Source organism: Poecilia latipinna, unplaced genomic scaffold (assembly GCF_001443285.1).
Source record: "Poecilia latipinna isolate Pla-1442-1.1 unplaced genomic scaffold, P_latipinna-1.0 Scaffold34, whole genome shotgun sequence".
NCBI lineage: Eukaryota > Metazoa > Chordata > Actinopteri > Cyprinodontiformes > Poeciliidae > Poecilia > Poecilia latipinna.
Window position 1 is genome coordinate 671,776 of NW_015112650.1, and position 24,020 is coordinate 695,795.

A 24,020-nucleotide genomic window follows, 5' to 3' on the forward strand; every position below is an offset into this window, starting at 1 on the left:
TACTTATCATGTAATTTTGATGCATGAATATATTTAAATCGTGGTGGCATTAATGTTTTGGACAACTCTTAGGTATGTGGTTTTGTACATGATAAACAAAAGGTTAGCTTCTTTATGCAGAAAAGAGTGGTGACATTTACCCTTTAAGGCAAGAGCTGGGTGTCTGCTGAATTTAGTGTCTTAAATATTACGAGGTCTTCATTTCTGTTCTGTCAAAGGGAAGTGTATTTTCTTCTCCAGAAGTTTATCTCTTTGTAAAATTACACACAACTATGGGACTGAGTTTATTTTTGCATCAATAAAGATGTGACTTATGACCAAAAAAACAAAACAAAAAAACCAAACAAATGGAGAATCTTCTACGAGATCTGCAACATCAGTTGGATTGAGACAAATGAATTTGCTCTGAGAGATCCCTTTAAGGTTAACTTCAAACTGGTTCTTTTATTTATTTACTCTGTTTCCATGGTGAAGTCAAAGAGATAAGAAAAGACAAAATTAACAGCCTGCCACATATTAACATGTGAGTAACAAGTACTTGGAAAATGTATACCAAATAAATCCCAATGTTATTTTCGAACTACTCTGTAAAACCATACACTATGTTTCTGGATTCACAATACAATAATTAAGCACCAGAGGGCCATTAAGACTAATTAGTCATTCTCCCTTTTCTTCACCTCTATCAGACGTCAGATTTTATTCTCAGCAAACTAATGAGCCCAGCAGTCACAGCACCTGATAACCAGTGTGCACATTGCACAAAGCAGAAGTTTTCCAAAAATAGATGGCCGGCATTAATTGCATTAATTAGACGAGCTAAATCATCCAAACAAAAGACCACACCAAAGACTGCAGCAGCTTCTAGCAAGGCTGAGTCAGAGGCCCATTGAGAGCCAGTTCACAGTTACATGAACTCCTTCACTGTTCTGTCTATAAAGCAAAGCTTTTGGCACGTATAAGAGCTGTGTTGTCAGACAAATCCCTTAAACAACTCTCTCAAATCATACGCGGAGGAAGAACCTCCTGAGGCAGGGTTTAAGTACCAAAGGCCATTGTGAGAAAACTCTAAGGTGCCAAGCAGAAGCGACATTTTGACAGCAGGTATTGGGGAAGTAACTACACTTTACGGGCCCTGACAGGCTTATATGGTTGTCCTACGTCACATTCAGTTCATTTAAAGTTGAGGGAGGGGTATTATGATCCAGTGGATTATCAGTCCAAAGCCTCCCAGATTTTGCTGACACCTTCCAGGCATTCCTCAGGGCACCTCCCACTGCTGCGCCCCCCACTCAAACCCTCCCTTGTAAAACTCCACATATCTTCTCTCTCTTTTTTTTTTTTTGAAACACAAACCCTTTTCTTCCCCTCCTCCAACCCTCCCTCTGCATTCAGGATAGAAGCTAAAGAGAACAATGAAGATAATTTAAGCCTAAACTTCTTCATAATATATTCAATTTCACAAAAACAAAATCTACAATCTGTTTTTACCAAAACAGCTTAAAGGTCTGTTTTAATTTGAATACAGAGTAAATATGTCAGAAGTGCCTGATGATTGATGGTGAGTGATGAAGTAGATGGCTCTGGGACAGAGAAATAGTCTCCTTGAGTGGAACCAAGATGACTCAATTTTTAATTGTTGAAGGCTTATACTAAGAACAATCGTCAGCAGGTGGGTAACAAAGACGGAAAGGCTAGAACAAGGACAGTGAACAAAATATACACTTGAAACAGCAGCACTATTCAGAAAGGCATTTCAAAATCTTAAACTTTTGTTGACACTGGGTTTCAAGCGGCAAATGGTCGTGCCAAACAAGCCTAAATAAAGCACTGATGTCTCATTATGGTCAGGCCATGGTTGTTGCTTCAGAAGTTTAGCTGTGTCGTATATCATGATGATGATAGGATGGTGTTTACCAGCTAAGGTAATTGCCGTGTTAGGACGTAGTTATAGCAAAACATAAATTAAGACCTGGCTGAGTTCTGTTTTCCTCTCAGAAACCTGGCTCAAGAGAAAATTCATGGTTTGACAGCAAACCACGCCACCATTATTTTAGTGGAAATGGTGGAGTGACTATGCATAGTTCTAAGAAATTCTGGACATTTCTTGAACTTCTTTACATTTTGAACATAAGAAAACATGTCTGACGTCATTCTTTCCATTTCTTTACCTAAACCCACGCTTTTTCCATCCACCTCGTGGATGTTAAAGTCACTTTCTGTGAGAATCCCCGGTCTCTTGAGATAACGCGGCACCATTAGTGTCACACTGTGCTGTTGCTATCTGTAAATGGAAATAGGATAAAAAGAGCTTAGGTGGAAAGCTGGGACTGTGAGAGAGACCTAAACTTTTCGGTCAATGATGGGATGCTGATGACAGGTCAAAGAGTCTCGTTCACTTCTTCAACTCCTCTGTTTTATGAAAGAGGTGCCATTTCTCCAAGAACAAAAGGAAGTGGAGTCATTAAGACTGCCCTGAGCGTCTTGGGACATGTCCCATGTCCAAACACAGGCTTTCTTAGAACAAGGAGGAGGATAAATATATAATCTTTGTCTGAACAAACCAGCGTATGTCCACTGAGAGACAAATGAAGCAAAGACATAAAAATGACTCAGGACCTGCCAGATGGGTAAGAACCAATAAATAAACGACGATCCCAAGAACAAAAGCTTAGAGAAGTGGGGCTCTGTATGGAAAGAAAATCCTGCTTTATTAAGAGAAGAGCAATCATGTGGGTGAGGGTCAAAGGTGAGAGGCGAAAAAAAGATCTACACAAGCCCACCCTGGACACACAGTCACTGACACCCTGCCGATCCAAAATTAACCAGTTCTGCTTTGTTGCTCAACATATTTCCTTAGAGACTTCCAAGTATCCTCCATGTTTACTGTTGTCCTTCCACTTTCTACTGCAGTTTACCGTACTAATCTGTTCCTCGTCCATGCTGAATGTCTATGGGACAGAACAATCCATCCAATGTAAACACCTGCAGGAACAACAACCTTTAAAAGCTTTCACTGCAGCAGGCCTGTCATCTCTTTCCTTCAGTGGCTTTACTGGATCAAAGCAAAGCTGTCTTTTGTACTTACAATCATGCACTCTAAGCACACACACAAAAACAGGAAAAATGAGTGCTTGCACACACAAACGCATGGTGATGCTGGCACATAACAGAGATGGATCTCTTTAATCACGGCATTCTAATAACAGACATTTTAGTTGAAAGTGCTGGATGAATGCATAACCGATTTGCCAAAGTTTCAAGTAAAGGCACTTGAAGATGGGTTGAATTTTAACTAGGCCGGTGAGACTGCCATTACCGTCTCTATTCAGGTTCAAGTGTGCTTGAGTGTGCGCTTGAGGGGGTATGCGCATGAGACTGAATTAATGACGTGTGTGTTTGTCGACGGATATGCCGGATTATTAATCAGCGCTTAGACAAAGGCCATATGTGTGCAAGTCAGTGCATCTCTCCCACATGTCTCTTGCATATTCTGCTCCACGCTGGTATAAAACACAGCCAGCAAGAATGTTAGGATTGTCGGGTCAGCAGCACTGACATCATGGCCCCAGCGCCAGTTTCCACCTGGTTGCATCAGTAATACAATACTAAGCTGTAGATCAATTTCACAAGCTCCAACCCAACTTCCTGCTCACCCTGACTCTTTAAACATTTAATATAAACTTAACATAAACTGAAAATTCATATAATTAAATCCTAAGCTTTGTTCTTTCCAAACCTCTTAACTGAAACTATCTTAAAATATAAAACCAAAGCTGCACTTCATGTTCAATAATTACTTCCACAATTATTATGTAAAGTAGGGAATGTTCAAAAAATTACAACGTTTTAAAGCATAACTCCGCTAAAATGCAAAGCCTTAAAATGTGCACAAAACATACCCCAACCTTTCTGTGTGGTAAATATCCAAGCCACCCAAAGGTAGACTGTATGGCCAGTATACCGACAAACAAGAGCTGATAAGATCTGAGTTTTATAATCATTTACTGACACAGTCAACAATACCGTGGATTAGCAAGATTCTGAAAAATATTAATCAATTCAGACAGGCTTTTAGCTTGAAGAGTACAACGCCAACAGAGGAATAGTTCTTGCTAAGAGCAGTCCAGTATGAGTCTGAATCATCAGAGTCATAAGCCATTATGGATGGTAGAGTAAAGCTGCGGCTGAATCAATCAGTGATAAGGCTAATGATTATCTCCACAACATGAAACTATTTAAGGTTTTCTGTTTGAGGCTTTTCTGCGACAGACTGGCGACCTGTCCAGAGTGACCCCGCCTCTCGCCCGGAACGTTAGCTGGAGATAGGCACCAGCACCCCTCCCGACCCCACTGAGGGACAAGGGTGTTCAGAAAATGGATGGATGGATGGAGTTTGAGGCTTTTCATTTGGTCGTTTTCCATGCATGTTCACCAATGCACATGTCGTATTCTTCTGGTGTCTCCTCAGTTAAATAACTGTAACCGTAAAGCGCCAAGAGACTGATGATGGCTTGTGTCCAGCATCTAAGTTCAAAGAAGTCTGCAGGTCATCTGATAAAGTGCACCTGAAGGTGGTGTAGGGAGTCAGCTTCTATCGTTGCCAAGGCAACCAAACATAGTAACAGCCACCTGGTTGGTTGGAACAAGACTGGGAGAATACCTACTTCAGGAGGGTAACTGTGCCAGAAAATCCTCTTGAAGCAACACAGATCCAAAACAGAAGCCTCATTGTGTCCATGTCATGATGAGTGGAGCAGGGATCATGGCCAGCTGTTGAATCTTTCATAAATAAATGAATACACTATTCAGATCTCATTTAAGACAAAATTACTTCAGCCAATTTCACCTCTGGATTTCTTAGTGTATATTTAGTGATTGGTTGGACATTTTTTTAACAAATGCTGAACGCTAACCAAAGCTAACCAAACTCATTTGCTGGAAAATTTATGTTTGCAACAGACTGAAAATTTTGTGAAAAGCATCAATGTATCCTGTGAAAAATTAAAGTTAATCAATTGCAGAGTCAAATGTATTACATTTAGTCAAGACGCTGTCAGAAATTATGCAAATATGTGTCAATAAGTTTGAGGGTTTGGCTGCTGCTCTTTCCACCATCTGAATGCAACTTGTCACAGATAACTTGTTTAAAAATAAAATAGATTTCTTCTAGACAAGAAACTTAGTTAATGACATAAAATGATAAAACCTTGACAAGATGTTGACTAAGATCTATTTTGTTCCATTTGTGCAGAGAGGACAAATGGAACAAAACATCCATTTATTGTCTGTACCCAATTTTTCCTTGTTAGTTTTCGCTGGGGAGCTGTTTCCTATCGCCAGAAATCACTGGGCGAGAGGCAAGTATACACCCTGGACCAGTCACCAGTACAACAGAGGACATCTCAGAGACTCAAAGGAAAAACAACCATGCATGAACCTGTTCACTCCCAAGAGCAATTTAGAAACCATTTCAGTTAGCACGCATGTTTTCAGACTGTGGGAGGAAGCCAGATCACACATAGAAAACGTATGAGTGCACTGAGAGAAAAAAATCTTGGTCAGAACTTGAACCCAGGAACTTCTTGCTGCAAGGCAGCAGTCCTAACACCAAGCATCCTCTTCCAGAGATTCAAGTTGGAAAGATTACTTATAAGCCAGCTTGAGGACGGATTTCCAAATTGGAAATTTGTAGCTCAACCCCAGGTCAAATTCAACATGGATGCTGCACATAACAAACACTGAACGTTGCAAAAGTTCACTATTTATTTGCACCCTTCTCCGTTCGCGCAAAGCATATTCGTGGAGAACGTGGTGCTAAATGACCTGCAGATGACCTGATTATAGACGGTAGGTAGATACTTATTTATGTCTATGGGTAGATAGGTCAGTCAAACTTTATTAACAAACCAGCGTTCTGACAACTATCCCAGCATGCACCGCGCGCTTCTTCTTCTAAGGGCGAAAAGGAAGTCGGCGGCTGCTAACCGTAGTTGCTAGATCTGTGATGGCTCAATATTGGTCCATATATAAGGTGCACAGGATTATAAGGCGCACTGTCGGCTTTTGAGGAAATTGAAGGTTTTTTAGGTGCGCCTTATAGTGCGGAAAATACGGTACATAAAAAAATAATCAACAGCGAGGATGTTTAAGCTTCTTGAAATGGTGTCTGACATTTTGTCTGCTCTCTGTCACTTTGAATGCATGCCACTACTACTAAGGTATAAAGTGTCTACTAATTAAACCACCGTGGATGAACAATGAGACAAACAGAACTCAGAAAACACATTAAAAGATAATTTGACTATTTTCTAAATTAAATTATAGTTCTAATAAAAATAAATAACTATATTATTTTATCAGTATACGCCTGTTCTAATTAAACCGCTTGATGTCAAATGTTATTTTCTCTAGTGTCTTGTCCCTTTCCCCCTAAATATAGCAGCAATGGTTAGTTTGCTCACCCTCACTTCATAGAGGTGATGCTCCCATCGCGTCAATGAGGCTTATGGGAAATAACAAAGCATGAATGTTTCAGAACAACAAAACAACCATAATACACAAAACTGATTCCACAACAATTATAATGTATCAATACTTTCTAAATTATCGTCTCATGTGTCAAATTATAGAATATCTCCATATGTTCTGCCACGAAAAAAACAATCTACGTTTTCACAAAACAAGGTCCGAGTTATGACAGTTAAATGATGTGGTAACAATGACAACAGAAAGAAAGACAGTTTGAAATTGCTGTTCTGACTGTTTAAAACCATTAACTCTAATATCCATTTGTTGTAGTTTTGACACTGAAAATAACTTCAGCCACATGTTCAGCAAGAGAAGTTGAAAAAAAGAAGAAAAAAAACTCCAAAAATAAATCCAGCAAAACAGGTTTGTCCTAACTTACCTCCTGTAGTCTAATAGTCTTCATAAGCGCCTGTCCGATGAGAATACGGGAAGAGTAAGAGGAGGAAGAGCGAGCCAGACAACTCTGTGACTGTCTGTGTTGTTCTCACATGCTACCTGATCCACCACCACAGGCTGCAGTGTCAGGGCGACTGGCTCTGAGCAATGCAGAGGGGAGGGGGGGGGGCAGCTGTAGAGAAAAGCAAAGCGGTGCCGCCATTCCCTCCCGTCACCCTGGAAACCAACGCTCTTTCAAAGAAAACCGGCCAATGGCAAACACCGGCAATTGTGTTTTCGGACAAAAAGTCACATGACTGCCCAAATACCACTCTCTTCATGCTCCTAAGAGAGAAAGAAAGAGAAAAATGAAAAATAAAAAAATAAGCGACGACTTGGTGCGCTTCAATAAGAAAGATAAAAATGGAAGGAAAACCATTTTTTATTTTATCATTCCTTTTTACGCATATATAACTAATGTAAAAGTTCAGTGCTTTTGCTAGTTTGTGATTTATCAAATCCCTGCATTTATTTCTTGAATCAGAAGGCTTGGTATTTCTAAAGATTTACAGATTTAAATATATCAATTCTTTAACCAAATCAAAGTACAATTACAAAGTAATACAGTTCCTATATATTTATTCAAAAGGCAATAACATTTTAAATTCATTGTTAGCTTTCATGTGTTAAAGAATAAACAGACATTACTATTTCAACTATGATACTGAATAAACACAAGTGTGTCTGTGTTTCCTAATAAAATGCAGACTTCATCTGGTGGGTAGACATGTGATAAGATTCTTATTGTATGACAATCTCGAGAAAATACTAAAAAGTCATTATTCAATAATAATTACGTCTACTTGATCTACTTTTCTTTACTTAAAGCAAAGGTAAAACTTTTTTTTTCCTTTGGCGTAAAATGAATGGATAGCTACACAAAATTAAACCCTTTGTTGTTCTCTTCCTGTAGGTTAAAATAACCAAAATGAGCTGATGTCAACTCCATGAGCAGTTGAGCAAGCTGCTCATGAAGGCAGCTCTCTGCTTAAACAACATTTATTTGTGAAATAAGCAAACTGCCTTTTTTGAATAATGCACAACTCAGGTGGCTTTGAACTGCCTTTCAATGTTACCATTGTTAGAAAAAAACAATGCTTTCAGAGTGAGTCAGGTTGTGTTTTCTGTGACTGTCAATTACATTTAATCACTTGGATCAGCACCATGAGATCCAGCGTGAACAAATAAGGGGTAGAAAAAGGCACATTCTTAGCTGAAAAGCTGATGCTGAAGCTGACCTTAGACCCAAAAGCTTCACGACTGACAACCCTAAAGCAAAGCAGATGCCAGGGGAAAAAAAAGGCCAATGGACACAAATCACCTGGAAAAGCCAGTGATGCAGAAATACAATCTCAGGAGAAAACTAAAGACAGGGAATACATTAATTTCCGATCTTCTTTTCTCTTTAAGCTTCACCTTCTAAGATGTTTGTTTTTAGCTCGGTATTAAATCTTATCTTCAAAGTTAACATATTTGGTTTTACTTGCATTCTGACAAAAAAGGGAGGGAGGGGGGGAATAACTTTCTTTAAAATTGCACAAAACGTTTCCACCGTACAGGAGAAGGAGCTCTCAGCTGCTACCATTTTAATTTCTTTTTAAGTTTGTTGAATAGATAAATAAATAAACATATACTGGATGATGAAATCCTTACAAAGTACAGTTCCTTGAGCTTTATAGTTCAGTCTGGCATGTGCCTGTGTGGTAGTTATATAGTAAAACTTTCTCATGTAAATTCCCATCATAACTAAGAGACAGTGCAGTCTAGAAGCTTTAGAGGCTGGCTTTATTGCTCAGGCTGAAATCACACGTCTCACTTTCTTGGCAATATACTCTGCACTTGAACACAATGATTTTTCTTGTAATACATTGCCTGAGAGCTAGTAAATTATACCCTTCCTCACCAGTGGCGGCCAGGTCTACTTTTCAGAAAAAGCAATTAGGGGTCCAATTGCCAGCAAACGTGACAAGAACAGTACATAACGGTGTTACCAGTAGATGAAGCTCTAACCTCTGCCACTTTCCTTTTTTCTTTCTTAAAGGTGATTCAGAAAAACACCTAAGGATTAACAAACCTATATACGCCTGCCACTGGATAATAGGTATGTTTTTGCTCCAGGCTTACAGATAAATCTTGGGATGCACTTCAACCTGGAGATTGGGTCTGCTTCTAAGACGAGACGAAAGTTTCATAACTAACTATAGGCTTGTTCACAAAACATGGCCTGCCAATTTATTTCTCTTAAAACGGCACAGCACTAATAAACAAAAAAGGAAACTCAAGGGTGATTGTGTGGTGAACTTGCACTTCAGTGAAGCCAAATCAGAACACAGCATTTAAATTTAATCACAAGGCAAAATGCTGCATAAGTATAGTTCCCTTTTACGACAGTCTAGCACACATTTGCAAGACGCAAAGAAACTAGATATTTACAAACACTGTGTAAGAAACATATAATCTTTTTTTTTTTTCTCACTTTCTATTTTTGTTGTTGTTTTAGGGTGATAAGGAATACTGGAATTATTTTATGTTCCTAAGTGCCGAAATTTTAAATTTATTTTATGGAAATGTCTGTCTGGATGAATGGGCCAAAATTCCTGTAAACTATTATAAGGATTCCTAAATGTTTGACTCAAGTCACCAGGTTTGGCATTTCTACCAAATACTAATGAAATTCATGTAAACATCTGAATTTGAAAAAAATCATTGTTACATTAAGCAAATATGTTTGGTAATCCTGACAAAAGAAACATAAATTTAGTCAGATTTACCATAATCTAATATCAATAAATTAGTATCTTTTTATAGTATATGTGTATAACTGGTTTCAACTTTAAACCAGTGAAAGTCAATACGTCAGTGGCAGTGATGGACAAGGAAGGTAAGAGATATTTAACATATACCAAATACAGAATTTGTTTTCTAAGTGATACAATAAAAATGTCCTTTATTTTCAAGTGGCTGAATAAATAGGTCAAAACAAGAGGTATTTGTTCTGTGGACGGTACAATGATGCAGTCAAACTCTTTGTGGCTTTTCTCTTTTGATTCCAGTCTCATGACGAAAGCTCTGCTGCTTTCTGAGTGGACACATTGTAGTTTTCATGCTGTGCAAGTTCTAAATCTATTTCAAACTTAACTTATCACTTATCCAGTCAAATTATTTTTTTTTCCTCAGTCATGTTAGACTTCGCTGCCTAAGAACAATCCCGCCATGACTTTTTAAAAAAACTGTTAACATGTTTAACTTTAAGAGGTATAAATGCAAAAATAAAAAAAAGTAAAGTTATGGAGGAGAACAACAATAATTTGTTATGATGTCAAGAAAAATAAAAAGGGAACCTATAGGGGTGAAATTAAGGAAGTCGGACCGAAAAGGTGAAAACCGACAGAAGAAGTTCAGTAAAATATGAATAGGAGGAAACAAATAAGTTCCCCCAACAGATAAGACATGTCATAAAGATCTTTTGTTGATGTTTACAGTAACAGTTAAAGGTACAAAGGCTAAAGTGCATATTCCAGCATTGCTTTCACAGTGAAAGTAACTATTTTATGTTTTTAACGCATTCTTAGGGTTTAGGGGAACGTAGCTATTTATTTATTTACAAAAACTGCTTTTTGTTCAATAAATAGTGACAGGATGGAATCAGTGGTGATAAAACATGCCAACTTGTGTGCTTATCTCAACATTTCTTTTACAGGGCTTGCCCCGGGAGCACCCTGTTGCCATGGCAAACAGCAAATACTCTACTGCCTTTGTATTGACAATGTTTTGATCTACTTAGTGATAAAATGCTTGTCCAGCGCATCACTTGATGTAAGCAGCTGAACGATGCCATGGCGTTCTGATGTAATCTCATTCAGAAATATGAAAACAATCAACCTGGCTGGAAGGTTGTGCTAGATGACAGCAGATTGCACTGCAGTTTGTGTTCCACTTGGATGGCTTTTGAAATTCCCCTGTCCTGACTAAATTCGATTTTATCTGAGGTTGTGCCAGCTGATATTTCTCCCACAAGCCATGAGGTGGCAAATATTGCACGTGTCTAAAGCACATGAGTAGTGAAGTCACATTTACCTCAAAAAATACTTTTAGGAGTTTTGTTGCATTGAACTTTACTTTAACTTGTGTTATATTTTTTATGAAGTATCATGCTTGCTTGAGTACAATGTTACTCTATTTTCTTGTGCTGACTTTCATTCTGTCTGGGTTATTAAAACGTGTACAGGCTGATGTGGGTCTATAAACATGTGCAATATAAATAATGTAATTTGGGTTCAGATATCTGATTTCTGCCCCACTCCAAAAGATTTTGCCTCACTCGCTTGAAAAGAAGATAACCTCTTGTTCTCCTTGCCACTCTCTTCAACTGAGACAAATAACCCTGAAAGAGAATCATAATACTTCATTTTTTCCAGTATCTTGATTAGGTATAGTAAAATAATCATTAAAATGTGTTTCACACATTGTTTCTCATCTGTTGGTTTCCAGAATGAGATTTACATCTTTATTGCATATTTTACTGCATTGAAACGTTGCATGATTGCATGAAAACGTTGGCATTTGATCTTAAATATAACTGTACTCTTAGTTGGTAGTGGATAATTAACATCGCCACAAGAGTTGTTCCTTAAAACTTGTGTGGCAAAAGCAGTACAAATATTGGTTTGGCATGCAGATGGATGATGTGATCAGACAGGAAGAAGAATTCCCACTCAAGTGAGTGTACAACAGTAAATTACACTGTATTTATACCTTTCATTTGCTATTAAGTACTCCATGTCTCCACTTGATTGTAAAGGTGTCAACAGAAAGTGAGTTATGAGGCTTAAATTCCTCACGGAGAATGGAATCTTTCTTCCGGCAGAATCTTGCAGTAATGCATAAACACCTTTTCCTGGGCCTGTCTGAACTCACACTAAAAGTATTTTCATTTATAACGCCCGAGTGAAAAAAGAAGGAATCACTGCAAGTCAAAACAAAATAATGATAATCTAATTGGACTAGAATGAGTTCATCTCTCCTAATTGTTCACACCCATATCCGCTTGGCTGCAGTTACAAGAATGTGTAGCATTGTTATTATTTTGAGGAATACAACTAGACCTTCAATGAACATGAACATAATTGATTCGACTTAATGTCATTTGGTAATTACATTTGGAGTACTCACAGTACATGCTGACATCTTGTCTTTCTTTGAAAATAACAGATGTAGTAGTTGCCATAGGAGGAGCTTTGTTTCTGTTGTGTAAAACATTATCTATCCATTCCTCCATCTTTTCCCTCTTGTCCAAGATTAGGTTGTGGGGGCAAAAAGGTCAAGGAAGGAATCCCAAAGATTCCTCTCCACAGTGACACTCTGTAACTCATCCTCGGAGATCCCAGTCCAAAACAAATATAAAGTCCCTCCAGCAGGTTCTGGGTCTTCCCCTTTATCTCTTATAAGACGACCAGACCGTCTAAACTTAAACCTTTTGATGCAGTTGCCTATAAGTTCCCCTAAGGTGATGGAGCTCCTTGCCCTGTCTCTTAAAGCTGAGTCCTGTCACTCTTCTCTGAAATCCAGTTTCAGCCACTTGTACCCATGATCTTGTTCTTTTTAAATCATGATCTGAAATGTATGATCGTAATTGCAGGTGGGTCAGACTGAGAGCAATTCTACAGTCTCACTGATGGTAGGCCTTTTCCCCAAGACCTGACTCCGTGGATTGGAGTCTTAGGGGAGCAAACTGAGATTCCCACTGGTTGAGCCTTGGCTGCTGGGGATCAGCATAAGGAAGGAGACTCTATCAACATGGACCCACCACCTGCAGAAACATTGAGCTTGGATGTACAAGCTCCCACTGGTGTAGCCTCCCAGTCCCAATGATATTATCTGTCACAGTCACCAAATAAAATTAGTCACTCACTTCAGTGCCACCTTTGTTTTTCTTTGTATCAGATGAATAAGGAATTTTTTTTTTTTTTTACAATCACCTTTTATTCAGCCAGAAAAAAAAACATTTCTGGTTTGTCTCATTATCTCTAATAAATGGAGTTTTGCAAAGCTTCTCTAGGGCCAGATGTGCGAATAATATCTGTCAGAGAAATTAGAAGATTACTTGAACTGGGTAGGGCAGTGTTTCGCAACCCTGGTCCTCACCGCCCCCCTGTCCTGCATGTTTTAGGTATTTCCCTTCTGCCACACACCTGAATTGTATCTCTGGGTGATTAACAGGCTTCTGCAGTACTTGACGGTCATGCAATCATTTGAATCAGCTGTTCTGGAATAGAGGCACATCTAAAACATGCAGAGCAGGGGGGCGCTGAGGACCAGGGTTGAGAAACACTGGGGTAGGGTGAAAAGCACCGCTAGTTTCATTCCGTTCTTCTCTATCTATGTGTTGAGATGTGATCCCAAGACTTAAAACACCTGACAGGATCCAAGGGAGTGCAGTAATCCTCATTATGAAAAAAACTCAATGAACCAAGGGAGATGGTACAGTTATGGAAATTCTTCGAAGATAAGACATGGAAAAACAGATTACATAACCACCGTCTACCAGTTCTGTACCCATGGGCATGTTTGCACAGTTAATGCATTCCTATAAGCATGCCATTACTTCTTAATCCGAAATGAAAACTTATGCAAGAAAGACCATAATATGCTGAGTGCTTATGATGTCTGAAATGAGCATTTGCAAACCAAGACACAGATAGCCTGGGCAAGCATAGTAATATCAACTTCCCAGTTAAAGCAGTTCCCCTGAGATGAAACTAGACATAATGATGTTTGTGACATCTTCGAAACAAACTCGTCTCAACATTATATACCCTCGGGTAAAGCAAAGATATTGAGTGTGTCTTGTCCTCATCTAGCCGGTGGTTTTCGGTGAGTTCTTGCGACACGTTAGTCTCAGATTGTCCTTCACAGTTGAGCAGAGAGGTGATTTCCAATTACTGCAGGAAAACAGTCTGCAATAAGTCACAATAACAAAATCTGAACGTCATTTGAACTTCATTTGTTCCACTCCATTGCTTATCATGATTCAGTACATTTCTTTTTCCCTTTAAATTTCATTAGTGTGTGTGTTTAAAATAAGCTCTTTCAAACGTTTACGATACATTACACTCACTTTGACTAATCTGATGGGGGTGAAAAGATAGGGGGAAAAAAAGGACTTGAGTTTTACAGTATATTTCATGGATTTTCAAAAGGTTGTGAAAGCAATGTTGTTCTTAAAAAAGTGTGGAGCTTATGCCCTCTAGAGGCTGTATCAGATTCCTACATCAGTTAGATTAGTCACAATGGCTCCTATAATTCCGGATGACATTTGGGAAAATCTTTCTTCAAGTTTTGCCTTTTAGTTACACTTTCACATGTAACTGAATAGATTAATTTACTACTTTAACTGAATAAAATATGAGGGTTTTGAGAAAGAAAAAAAAAAAGAGTTCTTAAAGTTGAAGTTTATAAACCTTTAATCGTGCTTATTTTCCAACAATGGCTTCCCTCAACATTGGTGTCCTGCAAGAACTCAGAACTGTTTGATAAATAAATTATTTCAAACAAATCAAGGGTACACATCTTAAAATATAAAGATTCCCTGCTTTCTCAAAACATGATATAAACAATTATAATCAATGGATCAAATAGAGGGATGCGTCCCATTCTGGGATATTTCACATGAGGGTTACCTTTTTCAGGAGGGGGAGAGAAAAGGGGCCTGTGTGTGTGTCTCTTTAGGTCCACTCTTCCCCACTTCCTCTGGCTGTGACCCAAAGACCAGTGTCAACACCACATCCAAACGTATGTCTGAATTCCTACAGTACTCCCCAAAGGAAGAGTGGAAAAAAAGAGAAAACTATTGGATAAGTATGAAGGTCTATTGGTGAGATTTATGCCTGTATTTAGCGTTAAACTACAATTAAATGTCCATAACGGCCCTCAGTGTGGTTTTATGGAGATACCAGACACGATATGGAAGCAACTGTAAAACATTGGGCCTCTGTAAAAGCGATTCTCCGACATTGGTTTCCACTTAGACGCAAGGATGTGTCATATTTTTCAGTGTGTTTCCTCAACACCTCCATTCTGTGGTTTAGTTTTCTGCTTTGCTCCCATCTGCAGTGTGAGCAACTAGAAATGAACCAGAGCTGAATAAAGGATGTACAAGCTGAACAGAAATGACAAGGCCTAACGCCTGGAAGGCAGGCCAGCACGGTGTCAGTCCAGGTCTGAGCTCCCTCTGGACGGCTGGAGTAGATGTTGCTGGGGATGTTTCTGCAGAACTGCTCTAGCAGTGTGAGGGCGGGATATCACTGGTCTCTGGAGGACTTTTGACATCTTTTGCTTGGAGGTCAAAGGTAGACTGGCCCTCTCCATACCCGCACTGAAAGATAATACAAGTAAAAGTTCTAATAATAATAAAAAAAAAAAAATCTGATCTAAAAAAAATATGCATGTAAAATTGAAACATTTATGATTTACAAAAGTTTTTGTCTTGTTAAATTATATTGACAATTTATTTGCTAAAGAATCATACTTAAAAATATGCTTTTTAACCGGCAGTTGTTGTAATTACACCTCCTCAGCTGAAGACCTAAAAGCTGTGATTTTGTATTTGAGAAGTTGCACAATTTAATTTCTGGACAAAGAAATGAAAGATTATCAAATATTCACTGGTGTTAAATAAGCACAGCATCAGTACAAAAACACATGTCTGAGCATTATTTATTCGAAAGACAGCTCATCTTTTATTTTTGGAACAAAAATCAAATTTGACTTTCTTTTAAAGAATATATAAGTAAAACACACTAACATCTAATAATATGATTAAGATTCATTTTAAATTAATGGAATACCTAAAACGGAAGGATTTAAAGCACAAAACTTCATACACAAATAAGGAAAAATGAAAGAAATAGACAGATTTCCTGGAATCTGAATAGTAAATTCAAAGAAATCTGAGCTGATGACCAACTGCAGGGGTTGATGCAATGATTCTGTACCCCTAAATAAGTTGATGCCAATTGAAAAACAATTCTCCATTTGCAATAGTGTCTGGATTTTCACAATTAACAAAGTTTTCAACAGATAAAAATGAAATAAATGGTATCCTTGCTTAAATTGGAGTTTAACAATTTAAACAAAACAAAATAATAAAAATCAGCCCAAAAAGTAACTGTTTATTATTGCCATACCTTGAAATCACTGGTCCTTCACATGGATAACGTTTCGGAGGTGGGTGGGGTGAGTAAGTGGGCCTTGCCACATGTCTCTTGGACATGAGTTGTGTTTCTGCTGCAGCTGACAGAGTTTGAGGGGCCAAGTCTTTTCTGCTGAGCTGCTCTGGATGGGACAGAGGGAGACGAAGCTTGCGGGCACGAATGCCTGGCAGCTTCGTGTTCACAGGAGCTGCAGTGACATGAACAGGAGGGGAAGGACAAGGTGTGGTGTCTGTAGACAGGGACAGTGGGACCATGTTGGGGAAAGATGTTTCTTGTTGATTCAGGTCTGACAACAATAAGAAAGAAAAACCCTTCTTAACTGTTATAGTTTGAGTAATCATGTATAGAAATGGAGGATGTAGTTACTTTATGCATTCAATATTTCACCTGGGGAAAGAGACTGAAACGATGAGTCTGGTGAGCCAGTAGCTAAGCCGTCACAGAGTTCGTCTTCTTCTGGATCTTCGTCACTACAGTCGCTCTTCATACCACCAAAGCCTTCTTCCTCCTCCTCCTCCTCTCTTTCGGCTTCTTCTTCATCAGAATGGTGAATAACCAGGACCTGTGGCAACCGCTCTTTCTCTATAATTGCTAGCTGTCTGGAAAACAAGTTAGAAAAAAAATACAGCAGTAGTTCCCAAACTTTTCATGATCTCTTACACAAAATAACACAATCAGTGAGCACAGCTACATTTATTTGAGTTATGCAAAGGGGATGCATGATATAATAAGAAAGAATGTAATTGTAATATGATATAATATTATCATATGATATGTTTCCAGATCTCATAATAGTACAAATCTCATTCCTTTTTTTAAAAAAAGTATCTTGCAATAAAAGTGCTCCCACATTAAGGAAAATTATTTACCGCTCAGACATTTATTGCCAGATTTCATATGGATAAATGGTAAATGGCTTTTACTTGTACAGCACTTTATCAAGTCCAGAGGAGCCCACAGTGCTTCGCACTACATTCAGTCATTCACACATTGATGGTGGAAAGCTACTACACTGTAGCCACAGTTGTTCTGGGACAGTCTGACAGAAGTAAAGCTGCTATGCACTGGTGTCACTGGGCCTTCTGACCGCCACCTGCAGGCAAGGTAGGTGAAATTGCATCTGACTTGCCTGCAGAATCACCCCAAAAGATAAGATAAATAACATATTTTATGAACCAAGTGAGAAAATATTCACATCTGGGTGTATTTACAAGCACATTCAGCTCCTATCCCTGGGTTTCCAAGTGTGCCCCTGAAAGATCTCCGTTTTCTTCTTCTTTAGCGCTTTCTCTACCTCATGGATAAAACACCCTGCCCCTTGTAAAGATATGGTTAAAGGCTAAAAATGTGATTCAACCACATCTGAAATGAGACGTGAGCCAAAAGAGTAACAAAAAAAAAAAAGGCTTTTACAATATTTAGCTATGAGCATAAATAAAAGTGAGGCTTGCAATCAATTTTTACTTGCTGTGTTGTTCCCTCCAGGCCCGCAACTCTGCAAACACATTGACACGCTCCTCAGGATCAGGCTCATTTAGGTCATACGTGTGTTCTGGCACATGGATGGGAAGGTCGCGAAGGACCAAAGAGGATCTGGTTGGTGCCGTCTAAGAGGCAACAGAGAGAGATAACAGGTTATTATTATTTTTTTTTTTTTTTACTGTGAGCTTACTTTTTGTACTGTATCAGACCAGTAGCGATTTTCATCTGTACTGTTTTGATCAGTGATAGAGTGTATTGATTTGGGGAGTCAGATAGATGCATTGTTTCTCACGTTCAACTTTTCTCTCCTTGCCCGAACGGCCTGCACAGGATTCCCACAGAACAGGATCTTGCCAGCTCCTCCACATCCAGCAGATGAGAGAGACAGCAGTAAATTACAAAGACATCTGGCAAGACGAAACAACTGGAGCCTCTTGGTGGCACTGTTAGGCCAGGGTGGTCGCTGTTTGGATTGCTTACTGTTTATGCGTTTCAAAACAGAACAGCAGGTATCACTAAACCTAAATGGACATGTCAGGATTAACCAAAGCTGAGCCACACCGTGCGTAAGGGTGCTGGTTTCTGCTTCCACTGATGCTACATCAGACTCTGAAGACGCTGGTCTTGATCCAGGAGGGGAACGAAGTTTGCGCCCAGTCGCCAAAATGGGCCTCATGCTTGCAGACGACGCAGGTCTGGCACCCGAAGGACCGGTAATGTGTGCACCATGACGAAGATGCCTTGCTATCTTTTCTACAGATTGAGAAGTTAGATGTCAATTAAATAGAGACAATTGCAATCAAATATATTGCATAAAGACACGCATTCAAACATTTATTTATTTATTTATTTATTTATTTATTTTACCAGCAACCTCGAAGGAGTTGGACTCTTGAAAAGACATTCTGAGAATGTCCCAGTCTTCCTGCGTGGTGCTACAGCAGGTCAACTTGTCCTCCTCCACCTTCACATCATCTAGGTAACGCAACTGAGGGACCAACTCCCTCACTGCTGCTCTGTAATTATACTCTTCAGCCTAAGCAAAGGAGACAAAACAATGACGAGGAGAGACGATGTAAATGCAGAGGACACATGTGTGTTCCACCTCAAAGTTTTTAAGAGGAAAATATTTAAAGGACGACACACAATTATGTTTCCAAAGGGTCCAGTCAAAGTTAAATCTATATGTCCAGTATCATTTCCTTGCTGGCTCACAATTTTCAATGACATTGTGTTGGTCTGACACAGAAAATCCCTGAATAGACAGAAAGATCAATGGCTATTTTTTATGCAAAGTCATAGTTAATTAAATAGTATATGATTTCCAATGAGAATCCTTTGTCAGACTAAAAGTACCTATTGCAAATAACAAACTTTAAGCAGGTATCAAATATAGTTTCAACTAGGCCCACTTTTCTGTATTACAAGTGTTTCTGTTTTTTGGTCTGATGAATATTTTCGAACATTTCCTGTGTTTAGACTAAAAGTATCTGAATCTAATGTCTGGAACAGGTTACTACCAGATGCAAATGAAGTACTGCGCTTAATGTTGATCTGCAAAGGCACACCAGCCAATTTCTTAGCTACCGAGAAATCAAACTAGGGCTCGTCACTCCTGGCTTTTACTAAATCCCACAGATGCCATGAATAAAAAAAGACAAAGACAAGAGACAGGCAAGGACAAAACCAAAAAGAAAGAGGGAAGAGAAAGATCGTCTAACAGAGAGGAAGTGAGCGGATGTGTGCATTTGTGTGTGATGGAAAGAGAGACAGAGAGAGAAGTGTTGGTTTGGGGGGAGAGAGCAAACCCAAGAATCCCACAATTACTACAAAGCACATGCCTAATGCATATTCAGCTCAGCATCTCCACTCATTGCCCTAGTTTCCTAATTAATGCTCCACTGGTGGGTGTAAATAAACACATTCACAGAGGCCCAAAAAACTCGCAGCTAAATGCAGCTTGGTATCGTGCATCCAGGAAAATAACAGAAGCATAGAGAGTTGATTCACCTACATGACGTTTACATTAATTTAACAGTGCATTGGCCTGTTTCCAGTCAGATTTTGTTCTGCAACATCACGACAAAACCTGTTGTTAGCTATGACGCGTCGCTGTAAAACCCTGTCAGCTATTCAGCTGTTAAGTTTTGGGTTTTTGATATCTTTTTGTGCGACCAGAGCAGATCGCCACAAACATACTTTCATGTGCCAGCACACCGGCAGCACTGCGCGCACAGGAGACACTGGTGGATGATCACAGGCACGAGCTGCATTTGCAAGCAGGCTTTTACAACACCAACTGAATACAACACTTCCTGTTTAGGAGCTCTGCCCAGCTCCTTGCACAAGATTTATTCAACTCCAACCGTTCACAGGCTTCTTTTAGATTTTGCCAGACTTCTGCCACTTTGATAGCTTCACCCTCTCGGGGGGAAATTTACCTTGAGAAACCCTAAGATACAGTAAAGATACCCAGAGAGTATATTTTCAAGTTGTTCCGTATGAATTGGTGGATGCACAAAACAAATCATTTGGACTTTTGGTACTTTACGTGTTACTGATCCTAGCGAAAACCCAACCAGAGAAGCAAATGTTGAACGAACAACATTACAATGTATGTGTCGTAGCCAGGACAATTCTTGTCATATGGAAAAATGCTAAGATAAATATATACAGACTGATTCAGTTGTGTGCCAAAAGAAATTCCCTACCTGAGGGGAAGCAGGGTTAGGGCGTTTGCTCACAGGGTTCCCCTCCAGGGTGAGAGTTTGGAGATTGGGACACAAACCCAGATACTGAATCTGGATAAGGTCGTCCACACAGTTCCCTTCCAAATCTAAAAGCCGCAGGTTCTCCAGCATGGCAACCTGACTTAGGTCGGACACATTGTTATAGGGCAGGTAGAGCTCCTGAAGCAGGAACAAAGGATCACAGAAAGTGAACAGAAAGAAACACATTGAGCAAGTTTAAGTACAGAACCTTGGAAACGTATATTCACATCTCTTAAACGTTTTTTGTTTTTTTTAACATTTGTGTCACATTACAATTTCAATGTATTTTATTATAATTTTATGTGATAGACCAACGCAAAGCAGAGCAAAATCCTGAAGTTAAGCAAAAAAAGGTTGAATAATAGTTGATATTTTCTACAAATTGAAATGTGAAAACTGTGCCATTTATTCAACCCTCCTGAGTTAACACTTTGTAAAATCACCATTCACTGCAATTCACTGCAACCACAAGTGAAAGCCCTTTGGGCGGTCTCTCTCCACCAGTTCTGCATATCTAGAGATGTTCCCTCTTTCTTCTGTTCAAAACAAGCTGAAGCTCAGTCAGAGTTGATGGAGAGCATCTGGGAACTTCTGCCTTCAAGTCTTTTCAGAGACTCTCCACTAGACCAAGAATCCTCAAATCCAGGCCTCGAGGGCTGGTGTTCTGCAGGATTTAGGTGTGTCTCTGCCTCATCATACCTGAGTCACATACAGTTGGTTACCGCTCACAAACCTCTGCTGTTTTCTGCAAATTTTACTTTGAGTTGTTCTATCACATTGACATTTGTTGTTGTTGTTGTTGTTGTAACAGGATAAACTGAAGAGAAGTTCCTGAGGTACAGATACTTTTGCAAGGATCTTTACTAACAAGGATAAATGATGATCATAGTATGAGTTTTTAAGCAATCTTCTATGACTGTTATAGTCTACCTTAAGAGAATCAAATGTAGAAATGCCACTTAAGTCTTGAAGGCAGCAGTGAGACATCCACAGCACCTGCAGGTGGGACAGGGTGGTTCCCAGGTCTCTATAGAGACAGAGCAGCACAAAGTAGAGGGACATGCAGCGCAAGGAGATGATAATGCTGTCGATAATGAGAAAGGCCAGCAAAGTTTCCTTTTAGAAATTGTAACAATTTTATTTTCCATTGGAAATTCTATGTTGCTTCTCTTCTACAAATCTACCCCTACTGCACATTTTAAAAGAAGTCAGCTTTAAAATATATCTAACCCTGGATCATGCTCTCTACTACAGCTCTCTTAGCCCTGAGCAGGAAGCGCTGTCAGAGGCAGCACATGTCCAACTGGCTCTGCTCCACTGGTCTCAGGGTGGAGCAGACAAATCTTTAACTTTTCGTTTGCTCTTTTTCACCTTCCAGACATTTCTCAAATTATAACCAGAGATTTCAATGGCCCAGATGTGGCCTTCTGATGTGGCAGGACAGTCTAAAAAAAAAAAACCAGACTGTCCTGCCACATAGAGTGTGAAATGTGATACGAAACAAAACCCCCCTCTATTGTGTCATTGTGAAACAGGTGGTGAAGCTTAAACACGTGTGAGTATCTCCAAGATTGCAGGAAACGTCACACCTCTGGTAGTCTGGTTTACAAGCTGCAGACTCTACATCCTGTATTGTGGGAGAAATGGTGGAAATGTCGGAGTAAAGTACAACAGATTATAACAGCTGCACAACAGCGCACCATTCCAGTGAACACCAACCTTCTCGATGCATTGTCTAACTCAGAGGACCATTTCTCATAGCTCAACATGTGAAGCTTAGGAGCGAATCCCCAATCGTTTCCCCCTTCTCTTGATTAAGTCATAGATGTTTTTAAGAGAAAGATATAAATGTGAAAAAGTCAAGCAGTGGGTTTTACTTTTGGCTAAAGGATGAAATCCTTCTTGAATAGTATGGAAGCTGTAGTGATGATTTACTGTAATTGATTTCCTTCACATCCTACGCAAAAAAAGAAGATAACATCAGCGTTTTAGTACCTACCTCAATGACATGACGAAGCTGTTGTTCATTTTCAGCTGCTCTAATCTGGGCAAGTAAGCACCTGCAAGAAAAACTGATAAGCAAAGCCATATTTCTATCACTTTTAATGACAGACCTATTGTATTTCAATACAGAGAGTTCCCTCATTTCCAGTTCATATCTTCAAATGTTTAGTCCTCCCTGCCCACTATGTTAAAGGAAACATGACTAAAACATGATGCATTTGTGAACTGTACATACAGTTTCCATCAATCATGAACTCATGATGAAATCTAGGATTTTGAGAGAACAATGATGAACGCAGTAAACATTTTCCTTTCCAATTGCCACTGTAGACATCTAAATCTGCCTGACGCAACTGTCTTTTTCTAAAGCAAACAGCTAGAACAAATAGAGGCGTTGTTGTTTCCAAAAAGGTTTGAATAAAAGACCTATATAATACGGCTTGAATGTAAGTTGTTTCTCACCAAAGTCACCCAGTGTATTTTCTTGGGTGTCTACGCAGATCTCCAGATGGTTCACAAGAGAGAGGTCATGAGTACCGCACAACAGTTCCTGTAGATGGACAAAAATAGTAGGCGTGCCATACCATAACAATGCAGCTAAATTATATGTCCCCAAAATCTTAATTCTCTAAATGGAACCATAAATATGGTGTCAAGGTTTTTATGTCTGGCCACATCAACTTTAAACACCACCAGCAGTCCTTTCATAATAGTGCCTTGCAATAAGTATTCACACCCCTTGAACTTTCTCACATTTGTCAGATTAAAGCCACAAACTGAACTGCACTGTGGGAAGACTTTATGTGATAAACCAACACAAAATAGTGCATGAAAGTGAAGTTCCAGAAAATGATACATGGTTTTTAAAAACATTTTTAACAAGAAATAAAAAAAGTGCATTTCAGTGACTTGTCAGAGATTCAACTTCAGAATTGTACTTTGTTTGGGTCTATGACATGAAATCCTTGTGACAAAATATGGACAAGTTCAAGGGGTATCAATGTCTTTGCAAGGCACTCTAATTCTATGCAACAAATCCTTAAAAGAAGATGTGTTTTATACACTGCACAGGAGTAACATGAATGTTTGTCCATTAAGATATAAAATTATTGATTTTAAGGTGTGTGTTTTTTTTTGACAGACAGCGTACCAGTCTTTTTGGAGAAAGGTATGGTTCCACTGCTTTGTCTTGGTCTTGGTTTGCTTTACGGGCAGGAGTTGGGTTGATGCTCCCTGAACCGCTCAGCTCAGTCACTTGAACCCGTGCTGTACCAGGCCGGACCTCTTGGACCACAGAGTCATGACACACACTCATTTCTCACGACAATCTGAAGAAAGAAGCCATGAACAACAATTATGAAGCTATCGTTTATGGAACAGTTTAACTAACATTTCGCTGTAAACAAAGTAACAGTGCGCAGTACATAAATTATACAAAGTTAGATATTTTACCTGACGCAAGGAATAGTCTTGTCAATACATTTTACAGATCATCTAAACAGACAAAAGTTTACTTGGCAACCGGGGTCAACTTCCTGGAAACGGGCCCGTGGCTCATTGGGATATGTAGTTCTCGACAGCCATA

At 39.2% G+C, this 24,020-nt stretch overlaps 2 protein-coding genes across 6 annotated transcripts in view; both read right to left on the bottom strand.

The window, feature by feature from the left end:
• The window catches only part of LOC106953657 (ras association domain-containing protein 7-like), a 41,536-nt gene extending 34,410 nt beyond the window's left edge, over positions 1-7,126 (bottom strand). For all 4 annotated transcript variants that reach the window (XM_015042596.1, XM_015042588.1, XM_015042580.1 and 1 more), the window contains exon 1: positions 6,911-7,126. The gene's annotated coding sequence lies outside the window, so the exon portion shown is untranslated. The remainder of the gene's footprint in view (positions 1-6,910) is intronic.
• A 7,887-nt stretch (positions 7,127-15,013) lies between these two features.
• Positions 15,014-23,973, bottom strand: lrrc56 (leucine rich repeat containing 56). Of its 2 annotated transcripts, none has more exons than XM_015042632.1 (13): positions 23,888-23,973; positions 23,586-23,763; positions 22,898-22,985; positions 22,431-22,491; positions 21,362-21,458; positions 20,372-20,569; positions 18,528-18,696; positions 18,222-18,413; positions 17,953-18,020; positions 17,643-17,785; positions 16,566-16,777; positions 16,152-16,464; positions 15,014-15,340 (listed from the first exon to the last, which is right to left on the bottom strand). In XM_015042632.1, the coding sequence occupies exons 2-13, from the start codon at positions 23,748-23,750 to the stop codon at positions 15,175-15,177; spliced, it is 1,872 nt and encodes a 623-aa protein (XP_014898118.1). In that variant the 5' UTR covers positions 23,751-23,763; positions 23,888-23,973; the 3' UTR covers positions 15,014-15,174. The 2 variants fall into 2 exon arrangements, with proteins under 2 accessions (XP_014898118.1, XP_014898109.1); XM_015042623.1 differs by having other exon boundaries at positions 22,431-22,503.
• Between the last annotated feature and the right edge of the window lie 47 nt (positions 23,974-24,020).

Bases quoted from the DNA above. Each gene is read 5' to 3' on its own strand.
- lrrc56 (XM_015042623.1), bottom strand. From the start codon at position 23,750: ATGAGTGTGTGTCATGACTCTGTGGTCCAAGAGGTCCGGCCTGGTACA. The intron at 17,786-17,952 runs GTGAGAAACAAT...GTTGCCTCTTAG, and splicing joins CAAGGAGAGAAAAGTTGAAC to ACGGCACCAACCAGATCCTC. The intron at 15,341-16,151 runs GTATGGCAATAA...ATTATCTTTCAG, and splicing joins GAAGGACCAGTGATTTCAAG to TGCGGGTATGGAGAGGGCCA.